General features: G+C 40.1%; 1 protein-coding gene across 1 annotated transcript in view; it reads right to left on the bottom strand.

Moving 5' to 3' along the window:
- col6a1 (collagen type VI alpha 1 chain) overlaps nt 1–20246 on the bottom strand; it is a 35308-nt gene that overhangs the window by 9928 nt on the left and 5134 nt on the right. The window contains exons 5-26 of the mRNA XM_023335574.1: nt 18182–18295; nt 18077–18097; nt 17609–17629; nt 17474–17518; nt 17339–17392; nt 17168–17212; nt 15146–15172; nt 15039–15065; nt 14895–14939; nt 14752–14805; nt 13475–13537; nt 13328–13390; nt 13193–13246; nt 12458–12493; nt 12304–12366; nt 11997–12059; nt 9805–9867; nt 6968–7030; nt 6834–6884; nt 6711–6746; nt 6532–6594; nt 43–108 (exon numbers count right to left, since the gene is read on the bottom strand). Coding sequence (XP_023191342.1) covers nt 43–108; nt 6532–6594; nt 6711–6746; nt 6834–6884; nt 6968–7030; nt 9805–9867; nt 11997–12059; nt 12304–12366; nt 12458–12493; nt 13193–13246; nt 13328–13390; nt 13475–13537; nt 14752–14805; nt 14895–14939; nt 15039–15065; nt 15146–15172; nt 17168–17212; nt 17339–17392; nt 17474–17518; nt 17609–17629; nt 18077–18097; nt 18182–18295 — 1137 coding nt within the window. The remainder of the gene's footprint in view (nt 1–42; nt 109–6531; nt 6595–6710; nt 6747–6833; nt 6885–6967; nt 7031–9804; nt 9868–11996; nt 12060–12303; nt 12367–12457; nt 12494–13192; nt 13247–13327; nt 13391–13474; nt 13538–14751; nt 14806–14894; nt 14940–15038; nt 15066–15145; nt 15173–17167; nt 17213–17338; nt 17393–17473; nt 17519–17608; nt 17630–18076; nt 18098–18181; nt 18296–20246) is intronic.

The following is a 20246-nucleotide window of genomic DNA, read 5'->3' as shown; positions in this document are numbered from 1 at the left end:
CGAACACTCACGCACACAGAACAGTGTTCAGCGCAATCTTACCGGATTGCCCTCAGACCCTCGGTGACCTTTGGCCCCTTTGGGTCCAGGAGGCCCTAGCTCGTTGTTCTGTAACGAAAGAGAGAAAAGAAAAAAAAAAAAAAACTTGACATCAATTCAAAAGTTGGCAGCAGATTTTTTTTTTTCTCCAGTGAATGCAGTCTTGTTATGAACTGTTGCTAAAAAAAACAGTTGCGGTCTGCAGTAATGTGAAACAGTTTTCATCGCAGGATGACAGTTTTGTTCCGTAGATTTTTTCTTTTTGCAGAAGATTGACCAGGATTATTTTATCATCTTCAGGATCATACAAAGTTCCCCTTACTGCAGTCTTAAAGTTCGGCCTCTGCTGCCAGCATGAAAACATGTTTCACTTTGACATAGTCAATGCCACAGAATAAAACCCAGTGGATTTAAAGACTACTCTGCTAAGAGTTTAACAAAAAAAAAAACAAAAAAAAAAAACACTGGATATGATTCTGAAGAAAATTTGTTGAAAGGAAATTAATCATGCAGGCTAAGAATTAGTTGTGGGTATTTGTGCCACTGTGAAGATCCTCCTATAAGAGAGGACGATCCAATAAAACATCATGTTTTCCACAAATATAAAGAAGTGCCTTGCAAATGCATTCATAGAACTATAATAAAAAAACTGAATTGTGAATCATCTTCTTTAAAAAAACAGCTTCAATCTCCATCAGATCGGATGTAGAATGTTTCTAATTCTTCTGGCTGTGTTCAGGCTCACTAACCAGAAAAAGAAAACCAATTGATCAATTTCCTTTCCCTTCAAAGTTATGGGCTAAATACAGCATAAAAAAAAAAATCTCATCCAAATACAACAAAGTATGTGGCTGCAGCGTGATAATATATGGAAAATATTTCCCCATTGTGTTAAAACTTTTACAAGGCGCTGCAATGAGAAAAGTTGCCAAACAGCATAAAGACCCGCTTGTTTCACAGAGGATAATGCATCAATTTGGCTGCTTTAGCATTCAGTGGAACAAATTGAAATCGCATTGCAGCCGGTCAGGCCGTCCAGAAAATTTGTTAAAAATGCTTTACTCTTGAAGGAGAGAGTAATATAATAACATTTTTAGTTTGTTCTGCCAATCTGAAAACTGCAAAAGCGTTTCATATAGAACAGCTGCAGGCGGAGGGACTAGTCAAATCATCTGCAGCTGCTGCAGCGGCTAATCTTTCTTTGTTTTTTTTTTTTGCTAAACTGCAACCAGAATAAAAAGCTCCGGAAAGAAGACACACATCATCCTTTAATTTCATTATCCCCCATATTCGAACATTATAGAAGAAATGTTGGTGTTTATATGGTTTTACAAAAGAAGCTGGGAATTATGCAGCGAGGCACAAGTGCTAATTGAAAACATATCGCCCTGTTGAATTTCAAATGGCTTCCAAGACTCCAAACATCTGCTGAGTTAACGCAGCTTGCCGTCTTTAAAGTGATGTAGTCTGTTTGAAAGGTTCACTTCGCATGATGGTGAATGCAGCCTTTTCATTTAGAGATTTGGTAAATGAGGGCTGGGAGTCTGTGCACTAAAGACCACCAAATTAACCAAATCCCCCAGTTCCATTTCTGCAAAGTCACATATTTATGTGACGTTCCTGCTCTTTGATCTGTGCTAAACCCCTCCAACCGCCCCCTCCACAGGGGGGCAGATCTGTTGCTCCACACTGCAACCATCAACTACAGCAGACAGATACGAGAAAGAGGAGACGGAGAAGGTAATGTCGACCACCTGGCGACCAAACCGCACACACACACACACACACACACACACACTCTCCGTGATGCGCATGAGCTTTGAACAGTAAAACGCAGGTCTTCACACATCACACGTGGTTTCAATCGCTGCAGATTGTGAACTTCAAACGCGGCGATGTGAAGAACATGGGCTACATCATCCACAGCTACAAACACACACACACACTTCCTGACCTCGATTTTCATGACGTCACGCTCGCTGACTCACAGCCGGATGATCGGCTGCCCGGCAGACCTTCATCTCTAAGTGTCTGCGGTCGGATTCGCAGCGAAGTACCCGAACTGAAAGCTAACATCGATCTACTCTTGCAGAACAAATGTACTTTACATGGACAGCATTGTGTATTTTCCAGGCACATAGTGGCATTTTAGAGCACAATCAAACAACTATGTTACCTTCAGTTGTTATAAATAGATAACAAAAGACATTTGATTTCGCATTTTAACACCTCTGTCTCTTTAAGAAGTTCATACTCTTTCTGAAACTGCGCCTTCAGCACAACATTGCTCCTCTATTGACCCTTTGCAATATTTTTTACCAGTTTCACAGAGAAGTAGCTCATATAATGCAGCAGATGTGCAGTCCCACCAGATGATTGCTAAATGCTGCTGGCTAGTCTGAAGGAGCTGAGTGGTACTCTGTAATGCGAAAGCTTGTACACAGAAAATAGGCTGTGTTCTGTGAGAGCAAGCGTTTAGGCACCCCAGAATGGTTGCCATGGGAGATTAAAGAATTTCTCAAACTTACATGAAAGTATCAAAGCAACACTCCAGATGTGTTTGATTTGGTAAAAACATTGTAACAAGATGTAAAGCAAAAAGCAAGAGAAGTTGATTTTACATAATACTGCCCTTTCAATTCACTATAATTCGTAAAAGTGTTTAATTTTTTATAATGTTTTGTCACATGACCTCAGATTTTATTTTGTGTTCTGAATTTTTTGTGACCGACCAACGCAGACGAGTGTAAAATTGTCGTGTGGAAGTAAAATTGTGCGTGGTTTTTAAAATTAACACATTTAAATTCAGCCTTTCTGAGACAACACTTTATAAAACCACGTTTCACTGGAAGCCTGGCTGGAGAACATTAATCCATTAAGTTTCGACTCTCAGTCGGATTTATGTCTGGACTTTCACTAGACCATTTTAACAAGTGAATATTTTTCAGTGGGAACATGGAAGCTTGTGGCGGTAACATGGTGAAATGTGGAAAAATTCAGAGAAAAGGGTTTGCTTGTGTAAAGCTTTGTACAAAGTAGCAGCAGAAGCATATCTTAAAACTATTTCATGAGACCCTTTATTGTAGAGTTCACAGCTGTGAATAGTAGAATATCTTTTGGAAAAATAAAACAATTGACTGAATGTAATCAGTTACAGTTTTCCTTTGAAAACGATGAAAACATGGCCACCACTGAGAACTCATTCGCAGGCCGACTAGGAAATCTGCAGCAGCAGACAAAGAAACAAAGTATCTAGTTGAAGGGGCCTATTCATCATCGTCGCAATTATACTTTATTTTTCCTTTGTTGAAAGAGAAAAACTGTCAGCGCTCTGGTGTTTGAGGATTAAAGATACAGCAATTAAGCCTTGATGCGCTAAAACAGACGAGCCACTGCAATGGAACCAACTAAGGGGGCAAAAACCGCAGCTGATTGGGGCAAATATTGTTTTCAAAGAATACGTGGTTTTGATTTTTTTTTTGTGGTTCAATTAGCATTGCTTTTAGAATATTTCGCAGTGTGAAATATTCTATTATTGAAGTGTAAAAGCAAAAAGTATTTTTATATATATATATATATTTTTTTTTTTTTAAGGCAAAAATGAGACGACCTCATTCCAGCACATCATCAGAACAGGTGTAGACTGGTTGCTATAAGACAAGAGCAGATATGATGAAATCATCATCCTCTTGTTTCAGTAGCTAACTCCAAAGAGAGGCATTCAGCATCAGCCTTGGAAAGAATCCCTTTCTGCTCTCGAAAAGGTTTTTCTTATCTGAGAAAATCTTCTGATTGTTTGGGACATCTGGGAAACCATCTGTTGAGAGAAGAAGAGATCCTGCGCGCTGTGGTAAATGTGAATCCTGATATGATCCATGTGTTAGGTTGCTCCCGATGCAAAGCAAAGAGTTTCCTTAGAATTCCCAAAGTAAACTTTGCCATGAATAAAGATCAAGATGTCCTCAAAATAAATCTGCTCCCAACAATCCAGACTCAGCATCTCGATGTTTGGAGAGCTGAAAGCAGAAAGTGATTACGCAGCGGTTGGAAAATCAAAACAAAAGTTACAAGATGTCATAAAGCATTCGGACGACCTGAAGCAACAAACTGGTTCCTCAGTCAGGAACCGGCTTGGAAGTTGATAACCGGCAAGAGAGATGAAACGGCTGACGAAGAGTTAAGACAGGAAACGTCGACTCCTCCCTTAAATTGGTTGTATTTAACTTTAACTAGAGAGTCCTGTACATTTTGTTTCTATTAAACCGAAACCTCAACTTCAGAAACACCTGACTTTCTTAGACCAACCTGTTAAAATGCTAAACTTCTGTTAAGATGATGCACTTTATATCATTTTACAAGTTTCCTGTTTTGTTTTTCATTTCTAGATATCTTAACATGTGGAAACAGATCGGTTAAACTTTAGGCCATGTTCTTTTTTCTTTTTTTTCTGCTCGCTACTGGTTTAAAATACGTACAGTCCTTTCCATTTTGTGTGATTCTGCAATCGTGGAAATTCATGGAAAATCAACAGATCCTCGCATTTTTTTTGCGGCAATGCATAATTGTGAGTTTATTGCAAATTTTCTGCAAAAATGGTCAAACACATTGGCTTCAAGTGACTGGTAACTCCCACCTGCAGGTGGCAGTATTTCTTACTTCTACTACACTGCTGACTCAGCCTTACCTGATGTTAAGTCGTAGACCGTGAGTGATATGGCGAGTAACAACAATCGAGCTATTTAATATTTGTGCGTGCAATCTGTCTGCTTGTTATGTTAATTTTCATATTTTTCTTCTGTATTTAGATTCTGGAAGGGGTTTAATAAGGAACATATATGAATAAATAAATAATTTGTAAAGAAGCACCACAGCATTTTTTGTGATTGCAAAAAAAATGACAAAAACAATCTCGGAGAGTGAAAGTGCATGAAACATGCTTCTGCACATTAGGGAGTTTCAGTCTGAGTAGCAGGGGCGGGTGCAGACATTTCAGAGGCTGGATGCTCATGTATAAAAAGGGACACTTTGTGCAGCATAAATCTGAGATTTGTTACAGGCCACACGAAACACTGCAAAAAAGAAAAACATTTTAAAAAAATATTTCAGAAGTGAAAATCTTTTGTAATTTTTTGTCTTTTTCATTTGTAAAAGACAAACCTAATCATGCTAATCATCATGCTAGTCATGATATTTGTTATTGATGGTCTCATGAATAGTTGATTAAATCGGAAGAACTGATACGCCCCGTAACTTTTAAGATTGCTCAGTTTCTCCATCCATAGAAATAAAGCTGACAAAATATTTAAATATGTTAGTATTTGTAAACAAAGACCCTTATTTTAGATGAAAGAGTAACCACAACGATTATACCCCATTTGAAAATTGAGAAGTTTTTATCTAGATTTTTTTGCAAATTTAATTTTATGCATAATTTCATGTATTTGTACGAATACTAAGGATATGAGGAAAGAGCTTTGCTGGATTCTTGTTCTGCTGCCAATTGTAACACAGGCCGGTTTTCTTCGCAGTGACACCTACTGTTTAAAGTGTGAACTGCAATGACCGCAGAGGGTGCCTAAAATGTCAGCGTAAAAGCCAACACAGTTTGTTCTTCCACTGTGTGAAAAGACCAACAATCATAACCACAGCTTTACAGATTTCCTTATAAGTTCTGAGGACGCTTTCCCGTCTCACAAACAAGAAAATGAAAAAAAAAAAAAAAAATCAGCAGCGGACTGGTATTTACAAGGAAGAAGAGGTGACTTACAAGGAGAGCTCTCGAATCGGGAAAAATGTAAACTGATGAAGTCCTGTAAATCTAAAGCTGACTTTGTGTGATTGTTGTAAATCACAGGGCGGAGCACTAAGGTACAGATGACAGAAAAACACAGACATGCGGAAGTGTTTACATGTCGCAACATTGAAACCCGGGATATGCAGTAATTTTATTGTAAACCCACTCGAGTTGAACGAGGGGTTGAAGCGTTGGAACATGTAAGCTGCGTGATCTGCACCCACACACACACACACACACACTCGGAAAGAAATGCAGACGCTCCATCGCCGCCGCTCATTTCCTGGTGTCCTTGACGACGGCATATACACAGCTGCATCAGCTCATAGCCGTCGGCCCTAATGGCGCACAGATTCACACAAAAAGTGTCCAGTTGTTCCTAAAAAAGGATTCCCAGCTGCAGAACAGAAGGGCCGTGTGGAAACAAGACGGATGGACACCGAAAATAACAATAACTATGAAGTATGCAAAGTATGAGTAAAAAGCTGAAAGCCAGATGGCAAGTTAAATACAAAAAAAACCCCAGTATTTATTTATTTTCACTATATGTAATAAAGGAGGCTAACAAGGATTATTTATCTTAATAAATCAAGTAACATGACTCACATTCTGTCAGCAACGGCGGCCAACGAGATAAAACGCGAGCCAGAGTGAAGAAAAAAGTCCACAAAGGGAAAAAAAGTATGAGGCTGACTCACATCTCGGCCTGAATCTCCAGGATCTCCATCATCCCCTTTGGGTCCGGGAGTTCCCTTGGTACCCTGAAGCGAATTTTTGCAGAGGTCAGCTAAAATGCTTTACTTAATCACAAACTACCACCGTGTGGATTACACTGTTGAAATATTCAGCTAAAACACGAGTGCAAACGTCGACCCACCGGCTCGCCAGCGTCTCCACGGGCCCCGGGGTAGCCCTATCAGCAAACATACAGAGAATCAGAAATGTTTATAACGTTCTCATGCACACACCAGATGAGCGCTGCACAAAATCAAAGTTTTACTTGGAAGCCATGACAGCCTTTAGTGCCATTTCCTCGTTCACCTGGCACTCCCTGAAATAAAGCAAACAGAAAATTTTCACGATCCACGACGGATGGCTGACGTTTAATCTCTGCCTCAATCTCCCCCGACTCACCCTCTCCCCTATTGGGCCTCTGTCCCCTGCTGAACCTTTGATGCCTCTCGGTCCTTTGGGCCCCTGCGAGATAAAAGCAAAGGTAGAGTGAAATCTAGATGTTAAAAATCTTGAGTAGTTCTTGAAATGTCTTCTCAACAATCATCACATAAGTGACACAAGGAAACCCTGTAGCCACTTCTTTTATTTTAACCACTTTTTAAAATAGCGTAGCACAAACACCGATGGGCTCTTCTTGTTTTAATCTTTAGCATGCTGTTTTGGAAGTGGAGAAACGTTTTGCAAAATTCAGAAACTGCAATCTGATAAACTTCCTGGCATGTAAGGCTGTGGGATAAGGAGTGTTGAGAGTTTGCAGCGACATTAGCAAGGTTACTTAGCTTAATTGGAGTTTTTATGTGTTAGCCTTATTAACCGAGCTCTGGCCACTTCAGAAGGTTTTCACACTCTTTCACTTTTCAACACTTTGTGACGTTACGGACCGACCGATCCTCAGAGCAGTTTGAGTGGAATTTTCTTTAAAACTCCAGTCAAAGTGAGTCAGATTGCAAATGACTAAGCTGTTTAGCAGTTTACAAATGAGTTAGTTTAGGTCATAATGAGAAAGTGAAAGCTTGTTTTCAGACGAATGTTGACTTAGAGAACATCTTTTAATATCATTTAAAGGGGCGGTATTATGTATTTTCCAGGCACTTGGTGCCATTTTATAACAGTAACTATGTTACCCTCGGTTACTATATAGCGAAAATGAAGACATTTCATTTTCTAATCTGAGCCCTGAAATTGGGTCTCTGTTTCTTTAAGAAGCTTCTTCTCTTTCCGACACTCTGCCTTCAGAACGTCATCACAACAACAGTTCTCCATTAAGCCGTTGAAATTGCTCTTAGGAGCATTTCACCGAGATGTAGTTAGTATAATGAGCTCAGCATACTCGCAGGTGTTTGCTAATTGCTGCTGCTGCTAGTCTGGAGGAGCACAGTAGGGAAGGCACAGGTAAGGCGCAAGCTACACTGGAGACTGCTCTAGGAGGAGCTTTGTGGCGCTTTGTGGGAGTAAGTATTTAGACACCCCTGAATGGTTGCCACGGGAAGTTAAAGGATTTGAACAAATCAAAGCAACACTCCAGGTGTAAGGAATAACGTTATAACATGATGTAAAGCTCAACACTACCACTTTAAAGATAATAGCCGCAAGTTTTCTAGGGTTTGTGTCTACAAGCTTGGCAAACCGTTTTCTCCCACTCTGCTCTGTGGCTCACCCTAAGCTCAATCAGGTTGGACGGGTAGCGTAGATAGGTAGAGATCTTAGATGTTCTTGGAACGGAGAACTCACTTTCTAAAGAAATGGACCTCAGAACAAAAATGTTATTTTAGTCTCATCAGAGCAGAGGAATTTGTTTCTCCTTGTCCTGATGGTGTTTTCTCACCGGATAGTCCGGGAGACGCGGTTCAGTTGGGGACCAAAGCTGCAACATTTGTTACATTTTCAGCTGGTGCGGTTCGCTTTCACACTGCACTGAGCCAAACGAACCAAACCCTTTGATAAACATGTTCACCTCCTCACCTGTGGGGGCGTTGCACCGAGATCCACTGAAGGAAATGACACAAAAACCTCAGAAGAAGACACTGAACGCAACATCCTTCTTCACAAAATGTAAACACAAATGGAGGGGTGTCAGATTTAAGAGGTTATAGGATTTCGTAAAAGACCACAAGCCATTTCTCCCGCTAATGCCAGACTGTGACGTTAACAAAGCTAGAGTTCTATTAAAGCGGACTAACCAGGGCTGGTGTGAATGCTCCCTTGGCTACTTCAGAGCTGGCCACTCTACCATAAAGACGTGACATTAGTAATGATCGATCTTCTAATTGGTTTCCTATCTCCACTGTAGTCCTTCCTAAGGCTTCAGAGGATTCTTGGTCATCTCTCTGATCAAGGTCTTTCCTCCCCGATGACTCAGTCTGTCTGGGCGGCCAGGTCTTGGGAGGTTCCTGGTGGTTCCACACTTTTATTTCCAAGTAATGGGGAATAAATGGCTTTGTGGGATAATCAATGCTGCCAATTTTTCTATGTATTTTTCCACAGATTTAAGCTTCGAAACAATCTGGGGGCTCTGCACACAATTCCTTTGACTATATTGCTTGATTTCTGCGCTCTTTTAACCCCCCTCTGCTGCAAGACCTTATATAGACAAAAGTGCTCAATTCCAAGTCATCCTCAGGCGGCTAGATTTGCCGTAGTGAACAAGCTGCAGAAGCGTTTCAGTGCTGATCAGTAGAGTAGAGCTCAAAGTATGAATATTTATATATCTAATATTTGGAAGTCTTTACATTTTTTTTTAAATAAATGAACAAAAATCTGGGAAAACAAGATTTCATTTTGTTATTGTGGGGAGGTGAGTCAAGTAAGAGTAGAACTACTCAAACATATTTTTACTTAAGTAAAAGTAGATATACAAGAAATACAAGAATAAAGTGCTATAACAGTAAAAACGCTACTGAAGTATGGAGTAACTAACCAAAATATCAATCATTTAATATTTAAAGATTACATAATCTGACAGAAATTTGGGTATTTTAAAAGATCAAACTGAAAATAATTCATATAAATTACAAAGTAAAATCAGGCAAAAGAAACATTTTTCCAAATCAATTTCTTTCAACACGACACTTCTGAAATCTAAACTTTTCTTTAAGTAAAGTTACTGAAGTAAATTTGCAGATTCTAAAACTATACTCAAAATAAATAATATACAAAATAATATAGGTTAAAGCAGGGTCAGCCATGAGAAAGAAGAAGATGCGTCTTTTAAGAATTCGACCGTAAACGAGACCCACCTCTGGTCCTGGTGGACCTTCGTCTCCCCTGTAGCCAGGAGGGCCGCCTCTTCCTGGTTCACCCTGGAAACCACAGTGAAAACACTTAGCAAATGAAAAACGGCTTAATTGTGTACAACAACGAGGAGAGCTAACATAAAGATCCCACAGACCCGTTTCTCAGGAGAACATCCTGTTCATGCTGAACAGATGTGTGCTTTTCATAAATCCAAAAATAGCTGCAAGAAACTAGCTGTTCATCTAAACTTCCCCGCGACTACAGCGCAACCGGGGGAGAAATGAAAACGTCTTGAGGCAACCGGATCTGAGAAGTTAACCTATATTCATCTGGCACTCTAAGCAAGATAGAAAAACTTCTAAGTACAAGTCGTGTTTACAACTGGAGGTAAAACAAAAAAACCTCCAGAGAGCCGCAGCAGAGAGCGGCATCTTGGGGTCCCCATAGCAACGATTTGATCCCAACTGGTGTGTAGTGATGGCAGGACAAAGCATTTTCTGCCCTGCTAGCATACACTTCTTAGTTAGGACTAAGATTGAGCTTTTTGACGTCAACAAGAAATGAATCTTTGTTGAAAATGTTAGAGTACATACAGGATTAACACAATGCTGTAAATTAGTCTAGCATCATCAGTTGTGGTTGGCCTGCGGTGCTCAGTAATTGGTACATTTTCCTCTCCTTATTCAACTCAATTCAATAAAAAAATACTTTATTTGACACAAAGGGGAAATTAAACGCAGCTCAAATAATGCAAAGTATCTCGTGAATGGTGCTGCTGTGGTTCATGGAGGCTCTCCAGAAGCAGCCAGTCCTGCAACAAATCTGTTTAGGCCTCTGACTCATTGGCTTGCTGTATGAGAACCCCATGACTCATAGCATGCTAACAGCTCAATCTCTTGGCAGCCGAGCTGATATTCCACCGTAGCATGGACTGCAGTTGCTGGCAACCACTGCTAATATACTTTACTCAACTCAATTCAATTAAAATCAATCGCTTTTGCCATTCCTCTTTAAACATCTGTCTGGCCGTTTGGTTAGAAATCCGGGCAGAGAGACGTTGGAATAATCATACAACTTATGTTCTCTTTTGATTCCTAAAGTCTCCAGGAGGTGACTTTAGGAATAAACCGTTTTGTTTATGTTGTTTCTTCCGACTTGTGTTTTTAATGTGCATATACTCCATATATGATCTGGCTGTCATGGTAACAAACTTTGCTGGACGACAGATTGTCCCAGACATTATTGAGATAAACAGCAACGTTGTTGTTTTGAGACCATTTTCAAGTAATATAATGATAATGAAATAACAATGCAATAACTCTCAAAAATTAATTGACTTTAAATTCTAACAAGTGTTTTACACTGGAACTGGAAGATGTTTTAAATATCCAAAATAAATACATAAAAACAACAAATAAAATGGACACTGATGTATATGTAAACTAACTGCCCTTCAAAAAAGGTCTAGTTGAGACCAAAGCACCAGACTGAAGACGTCTGTCATCCAGTTTTTGATAGAAAGAGAGAGAAAAGAGAAAAACACTAAATCATGCAAATGGAAATTATTGAGCTCGTTTTAATCTATCGTGGGATTCAATGATTTATTACGACAGGCGTCAGCATTCAGTAGCTCCCGCCTTGTATCTTCAACACAAGGAATGTCCTGAATCAGAGCAGAAATCAATTTGGGTGTGAACATAAATGCGGTTTCAGTTTTTCTTTTCTTTTTTTTCACAGCGGAGGAGAAGGAGGAGGCCGGCCCCTGCTACTCAGATGTTCCATGTTTTAAGACCATTCAGGTGCCAAGTAGTTACTAAGCTCCAATGAGGAAAGGAGGCCCAGTGAAAAGAGCCATTGAAGAGTTTCTTACATCACGGTAGTTACCACGGCTAATGCTGGTAATGTCTTATTATTATTGCTCTGCCTGGTGCCTCATTAAGAAAACCGTAGTGAGGGTTTGGCTCCAGGAGGTGGAGAAGAACTGAGTCAGAGGGGAAAGAGTGAGCGAGGAGATGAACGCTGAGGACGGGAAACGGGAGGAGTGGGCATAAAACTTGTGAGCTCCAGCTCTACAAAGTAAGGAAGGCAACCACCTCCATTAAGTGAGCAAAAAATTCTAACAAAACAAAGAACTAGAGGGTGGCCCCATCTAGGATGCATGTGACTTCTGTTTGTGCTTATTTTTGTGTCTTACAGGCTCTCCGTTGGCACCGGTTGAGCCCTCTCTCCCCTGCTCTCCACGTGGTCCCGGCTCCCCCTGGCAGGAAAGAGAACAACCTTAAAAGAACTGAATGCAAACAAAACACATAGATCCGATCTCCACAAGATGCATCAGCAGGGAACTCTACAAACACCGGTTCGGTAGAGGTCGGCCGCGCTCGCTGTTGATTCGGCTCAGTGGCCGAACCGCGTTTCGCAGGAATCTCTCAGAAATTACAAAAATTGATCCGGAACGAGGATGCTACTTTACCCGCCTCGTTACAGTCGCCATAGTAACTTACGGGTTCTCCTCTCGGGCCTCGTTTTCCTCGAGAACCTTCCTCCCCCTTCTCTCCGATTTGTCCCTGTGGAGGATTTCAAAGACGGTTGGGTAAACTTCAGAGTCCTCTGGAACGCAAAAACTCACGAGTTCACGATGATATGAATTCTACTAACGCCTTCTCCATCAGCGCCGTCCGATCCGGGTGGTCCCTGAAAAACACAGAGATACAGGAAACTAACTGAATTTGAAGGCTGTGTTAGAAGCAAGGCTGTCGTGGGTAACTAATGAAATAACTAAAACTGGAATTGAGAAAACATTTTTCATTAACTGAAATAAATAAAAACGACAGTTAATGGAGGAAAATTATAACTAACTGGAACTACGTCATGAGTTTATAAAACTAACTAAAATAAACTGAAATTATAGATATAAATCTATTCTTCCCCTTGCCCTCTCACACAAGCAGTTTACGTCAGCTGTCGGCAAATTACGACACTCCTTACTCCTCCTGGAGTAAGGGGGAGTAAGGAGTGGCCACACCATTTTTTGGACTATGCTACGCTACGCTAGTCCATAAAATGGCGAAGGCAAAAGTTGGGAGAAAACACCAGAGTCTGTTGGTTGTTCAACAACTGAATACATTTTTTGAAAATCGTGTCTTCTGTTGATCGATGTATACATGATCACAATACAATACTCCATCTAAAAATTAACCAATTATGAGAAAACTAAAACGACTACTGTAACTAATAACACTAAAGTAAAACTAAACAATAGGCTATTTAACTAATAAGAAATTAACACTCAAAAAAGCCAACTGAACGAAAAGTCACGACAAAACTATAACGAGTTTTGCTAAACTAAAACCCAAAGCTATTATAGCCCTGGGAGGAAGTGATGTCACCTACGTCGTCACCGCGCTCTCCTTTGTCTCCTGTAGGTCCGGCGCCGCCCGGCTCGCCCTGTCACAGAGAATACGTTTGGATAAGTGTGACAGCAGCAGCTCGGCGTTTTGTCACGCTCCAGCGTTTCTCTGGACTCACCGGAAGTCCCTGAGATCCGTAGTTTCCGGGGCGTCCCGGTTCGCCGTTTCTTCCTGGATCGCCCTAAAAGAGGAACCCGAGATTCTTAAAAGTGACAACCTAAAGGAAATCTGAGACATTTATGATTGAGAAATAACCAGCTCTCACTTTTCCCCCCTTTCTTCCATAAGAACCAGGGTCCCCCTTCGGTCCAGTTTCTCCCTGCTGGCCCTGGAGATGCAAAAACAGAGACGGTTTCAGGGAACGGCAGACAGAGCCAAAACGAGGTCGTGGTCCGCTGCACTTGGATGATCACATAAGCTCACGTGCAAGTTTGTTTACAGCGAGACCGTATGGCTTCATTTACTCAGTCTGACAGCAGAAAATGTAAACAGAGGCGTGATCAAAGAGACGAGGGCCTCTGCGCGTGTCGACCGTATGGGAGACAGACGCAAGGGACATTCCTGAACATGAAACTGTGGCTAGTAGCTAATCGGTAGACAAAGGAGCAGTAGGGGATTCGGGCGGATCCGGAAGTGGTTTGCTTGCATGCGTTTATGTATTTGTGTCCCAGGCATCTACTGCACATGCAGTCCTTCAAATCTCTCAGAATGAGGTCTGATCTAATGAAGTTTTCCAGCTTAATTTAATACTGATATTAGGGACGCACCGAAACACTTTTTCCACTTCCGATATCGGAGGTGTAGTATCGACCGATACCGATCCAATACAGAAAAACGGAGCCTAATTGACTTAAAATGTTTCTTGTATTTCTTTTTTTTTTGTAAACACAAACATGAATGTACTGAATTATAAATTAATTTTATAACTCTGCACCAGTACAGCAAACTTAAATTTCACAAGCTTGGTCAAACATGTAAAACTAAAAAAAAAAACAAAACAGTAATTTGTTCGGTCAGTGCAATTAGGAGAGTAACTGCCAATGTTATACTCTCTCCATGTTCAGATGAAAAATTAAACAGAGCTCAATGAGAGACTCAAATCTTAGTTGTTGTTTTATGACCTAGCCCTCCTTTAACCCCTTTATTGTCACCTCAAAAACCTTACCATGTAAGGTTAAAGGTTAAACTTTGGTCCTGTTTATCTGCTGTGTTCCTAAACCAACACAGATGTTCCCCGAGTCCTTTGGGGAACAGCTGGATTTATATTGACATCATATTACTCTTTTGGTGGAGTGCACTTAATAATTAGGCCACTTCTGAAGGTATTTGGTTCCACTAAATTATATTTTGGGCTACTAGAGTAAAATAACCCGAATACAAACCCACACCATACTTTTCATATCTCAGTCTCTGTATCATTTATCCTCCAATTCCTAATTATTAATCACAATCACAACTATTTTGAGCTTATCTTGATTTCAGAGATTTCAAAACCTGTGTTGGCCAACACCCATTACTCTGGGGTCAAGTCGTTAAACTCACATCTGATCCGGGAGCGCCTTTACAGCCGGGGAGGCCGGGGAAACCAGCTTCACCCTGATAACAATGAAAACAGAAATACGTGCTGGAACGCAATCATCAAAGAGACAGGAAAAGGACGAGAGGCGGCTTGTGCCCACTCCTACCTTACGCCCATCGATTCCATCCAGGCCTCTTTGGCCTTTGTCACCCTGAAAAGGAAGAACAGATGAAAGAAATGGAAATCAGAATGAGTTTTACAGCTAGAAAACATCGTCAGATCAAAGGTAAGACGCTCAGGATGAGCTTACCTTGAAGCCTTTGTGCCCCCTTTCGCCCTGCAGAAAAACACCATGAATCAGAACTGAGCATGCTCAGGATGTTGTAAAACGATGAGAGTCATCATATCTGACAGTACCTTGTCTCCTCGTGGGCCGCGGTCTCCCTACAAGCACAGAAACACACATCAGTGTTGCCATCATACCGTCTTCTCCAAGTGTAGGAATAAACATCCTGTAACTAACTAATTAAATCAAAATGTAGAAATGTTTTGCCATTAAATAAAACAGATCTGGACCATATTTCTTCGTAATAAAACCGGATTCAGATGTTACTGTCCTGCACTAGAAATGAAGTGTTTGATTTGGATAGTTTACGGCTCTACATATTAAAACACCACATCAAAGCAAATCTTTTCTTATGAAGCGCTGTCCAGTTACTGTTATCATCTGTTATTATGGGCTACAGATACGAGTATGGTTGCGTGGTGCTTTAAGTTTTACAGTTTATCTAAGTTTGAAAGGATGTGGCTCCTGCTGAGCAGGAGCTGCAATACAAGCTGCATCTTTCCTGCAAAAATATTATGAGACAGAATCAAAGATTTCTAAGGCTACTGTCATTAACTCAATTTTTCCATTAGCTGCAGCATTTTGGTTTGAGTAAACTTCTTCTTTTTTTTTTTTTACCAACCAAACTTTTTAACCGTTTTAGATTAATTTCAAAATTTAACTACAAAGTTTTCTTTAAGAAAGAATGGAGGCCAAATGTAATTTTGTTTCAAGGCAGAATAGTTCCTAAGCGTTGAAATTGTCATATTCTACTAAGGATTATTACTGTTTGGCTGAATAATTGACTTATCTGACTTTTACTTTAACCACAACAAAACATTTTCTTTTATAGTACAGAAGGGAGCATTTTCAATTATTTTTGGGAGCACGGCCACCTTTAAATTATTAAATTAGACAATCATAAAAACTGCGGTGTGATTTTGGGTCGCATGCTGGGACATAAATTATCCCAGAATTTCAGCTTTTAGCTTAACAATATTAAAGTTGGTTCCAAGGCTTTCTACTGGTTAATTTAAATTTTACTGTTTTTTAATGAGTCTGGACTGTGTTGGATCATATCTGGTTAAAAATCTTAAACACTTGGAACACACTGATCAAACTTAAAATGGATAACTGTAGTCAAGACAGAGTCTCTATACTCTTCTTTCCAATATTGGCGAACACAGACGGGAGCATTTTCAATTCCTTTTGGGAGCACCGCCACCTTTGAATTAGACAGTCGTAAAAACTGCAGTACTGTATATCAAACCTGGACTGCAATACTCTACATATTACTTAACTCAAAAGTTTCATTTGCAAAACCTTAAGTCTCTTTTTAAAAACCAATAATCGGATAATTATTTTTTTCCACATATTCTACCAAAACCTTGTCTCGTCTCTGTCTTTTGGACCCAATGCCATGCTAGGTATAAAGAGCTGGAGGCACTTTTACACCCCTAATGTTAAATGTTTGTAATTACAGTGAATCTGACTATTGTGAACTGATTTATAATCTAATGGGACGTTATTGAACTGAAATGAAGTTGACCTGCTTAAATTTCCATGTAACAAGCTGATGTTGCCTTCATACATAAACTGATTTGAACCAAATAAAATGATCACTGTTGACATTCTGATGTCACAGGAAGTTACACTATGGAGGAAAAACTGAATATAATTGCATTAACTGTCAACAAACAAATCTTTTAATGCAAACTGTTCGTTGTACTTAGCTGTAACATGACTCAGTGCTAATGCTAGCTGTTAGCCTAGCTAGCCTGTCTGATGCTATCTGCAATGGTTTTAATGATTTTTTTATGGCTTATGTTGATTGCCGTTCCTTGTTTGAACAATTCCATGAAAACACATCAATCTTTAGCTGTCTACAAGTATCTGAAGGTAAACATTGACTTCTTACTTTCATCCAGCTTCAGACAATAAAATTAGCCAAATCTACCAACAAGTCACTAATATAGATTCAGAAACTATGAAATGTAAAAAAAAAAAAAAAAAGAGGAAGAAATGGTGTTAAAATAAGAGTTTCTTAGGCTGATATCATAATGCTAAAAGTGTTTATTTCAGTCTTCATGAAGTCTCTCCTTCATGAACTTTACCTTCATCCCACTGTAACCAACTGGACCAGAATCACCAATGTTTCCCTGTGACAAAGAAATACACAAATTACCTCATCTGAAGGGGCCAAACAGATTCAGGAAAATGTGCTGACATCTCCCTCATCTGGCAGGCACGTTGGCAGGTCATGAAAGGAGGTGGAAGGGACTTACCACAGCGCCAACATCTCCTTTCTCTCCTGGCATTCCTGGCCGCCCCATCTCTCCCTGAAGAAGGAGAAAAGGAAATTGTGAGTTTTCACGTTTTATGCCTTCGAATGGTTTCTGTTCTAATGACAGACGACCCACCTTGGCGCCAGTGTCCCCATCAGGTCCTTTTGGCCCCCCAGGAGCCTGCAATTATCAACAAAGATACTCGCTGAATACAACACAGGACAAAGATAAGAGTTCACATTGGGGGGAGACTAAAGCACGGATACTTACATTGCAGTCAAAGGAGCAGCACTGCAAAAAGAGAAGAGAAATGTGAAAACAGGAAGAGGCTGGTAAACAACATCGGATGTCTACAATGTAACCGTCACTTTAAGGGAAGGAGAGAAGAAGCCAAAACAGTCGCTATCGCTGCCATCTTAATTAGCCTTTCTAAGTCATTTCAGCTTTATACACACTTCCTTAGCAACCATTCCCTGCTTCCTGCCAGTGTCAGAGTTGGGCAGGCCTGACTGGGTCCAGGCACTGACAAGAATCACCACAATCCTTAAATGGACTACTTTACCTCACTGGCTACAGAATGTATCAGGCAGATTTAAGCTAGCACGCTAAAGGATGAACCTCAGGAGCTAGTCGTGTTTAGTGGCTGCCTGGTTTTAGACTACTACAATCTAAATCTACAGAGACGAACAGCATTAATGTTTAGAAATACTAAACCAAGATGTTATCAGAAAAACATACCACATCCTTTGTCTCATTTGTCTGTGAAGAAAAAGAAATAGAAGTTGATTAGTTCAATTTAAATTCAGCTTATTAAGGTAGGAAATAATGAAAAATAAAGCATACAATCATGTCGATGATGGTTCGAATAGTTTTCATCTTCGTTGATCTGGTTTCATCCGCAGCAGTGAAGTTCTGCCTGTAGTTCTGGTCTGTGGCGATGAGGGACAGTCTGGTGTCCTGGTGAGACCAAAACGACAGAGACATTTATTTACCTTTACATCTAAACGAGCTGCTAGAACTGTACCTGTGATTATAGAGTAACTATAATGAGACTCTTCCGGTGTTAGCTTCTATGTAGAAAAGTTTACACAGCAGGAAGAAAGTTTGGATCAAATTTGTACAAACTAGATCAAAATTTCATTAATGTACTTTGTTTGCACCAGTAAGATTTGCATTTGAAGTAGTCCTCAGAGAAGAATCAATATGGCACACAATACAAATAAATGAAACATCATTGCATATGTAAGGGGAAATGGAGTATATAGTGCATATAGATTTGTCCAACATATCGACAAATCTATGCACTTTCATGTGTATCGACAGCCTGGATAAAATTTTTGGTGGGATATTATAATTTAAGTGCCATACATGCAAATTCTACATGTTAACAATACATTGGGCCTGTTGGATGCAATTTCTCTGCCTTCAAGCTCCATAATAGATGGATATTTTTAGTGGGTTAGTTTCTAAAGCTCTCAAAAAACCATGGGAACATTGTGATGAGGAAAAAGAAATAAATGGTTAGAAAAATGTGTGTTAATCGTCCACTTAACAATATCTATTTAACTCCACTCTGCCAGGACCTGGAATATATTTGCTAACTTTTATTATACTATCTGTCAGTACATCAATATCAAGCCCCATTACCAATGTCATGATTTTTTCCAGATCAATCTGGAAAAAATGAAACAATTCTACTGGCTCAAGCAAACAAAACAACAACTAAAAGAAATTATAAATCAATTCAGCTCCTCCTGTTGTCTTGCTATCATTCCTACGGCTTTCCTTAAGAAAGTTCTGCCTATCATTGCGCCAGATTTGATTCAAACAGAAAACTCTTCCCTCTTGTGAGGTATTTCTCCCCAGGTTTTAAAAACAGCAGTTATCAAACCACTGATAACAAAAGAGAACAATCTGGACTGATCACTCCTGCAGAATTACAGGCCAATCTTCAGTCTTCCATTCAACAATTAAACAACTTTCTTACAAAGACCAACCGCTCTGACGTCTTCCAGTCTGGTTTCCGGGGTCACCACGGTACTGAGACGGACCTCGTTAAAGCGTTCAGTGACATCAACATAAATGCAGACTGTGGAAGAACCACAGTGTTGGTTCTGTTGGACCTCAGTGCGCCAAAGGATACTGTTAACCATGACGTACTACTGAAACGAATGGAGAGTCGGGTAAGACTCTCTGGTCCAATACTCAATTAGTTTGAATCTTACAGGAATTTTTTTCATGTCAATATGTAACTTTTCATCAGAGCTGGCAGAACTCACATTCGTGGGTACCCCAAGGTTCAACACTGGGGCCCCTCTTATTTACTATCTACATGCTCCCGCTAGCTCAAATTATGAGATTAGTTAGCATAGTAATGCAGATAATGCACAGCTACATTACAACCACCAAGTTTTATGAACCCATTAAAGCACTGAACAATTGCTTAGAAAAAAAAATCAATGTATGGATGTGAAACAACTTTCTCCAGCTGAACAGAAACAGAACTGAAGTTATTATTTTGGTCCTAAAGAGGAACGATCTAGGGCCAGCACACAGCTTTAGTTATTACAACTAGGAACTACCGTTCAGGGCCGAAATCTGAGTGTGGTGATGGACTCAGACCTGAACCTTCAGAGCCACATAAAGACAGTTACAAAGTCGGCCTTCTATCACCTGAACAATATCTCTAGGATTAAAGGACTCATGTCTCAGCAAGACCTAGAGAAACTAATTGATGCGTTTACATTTAGTCGCCTTCATTACTGCAACAGTGTCCTCACAGGTCTGCCTAAAACAACAAGCAGACAGCTGTAACTGATTCAGAAAGCGTTCCCACTAAAACCAGGAAGTTAGAGCACATCACACCAGTTCTAAAGTCCTTAAACTGGCTCCCAGTAGCTCAGAGAAC

The sequence above is a fragment of the Xiphophorus maculatus genome, chromosome 6 (genome assembly GCF_002775205.1).
Source record: "Xiphophorus maculatus strain JP 163 A chromosome 6, X_maculatus-5.0-male, whole genome shotgun sequence".
In the NCBI taxonomy this organism is placed as follows: Eukaryota; Metazoa; Chordata; class Actinopteri; order Cyprinodontiformes; family Poeciliidae; genus Xiphophorus; species Xiphophorus maculatus.
Note: the sequence above shows the minus strand (reverse complement) of the source record. Positions and strands in the feature narration are given on the sequence as shown.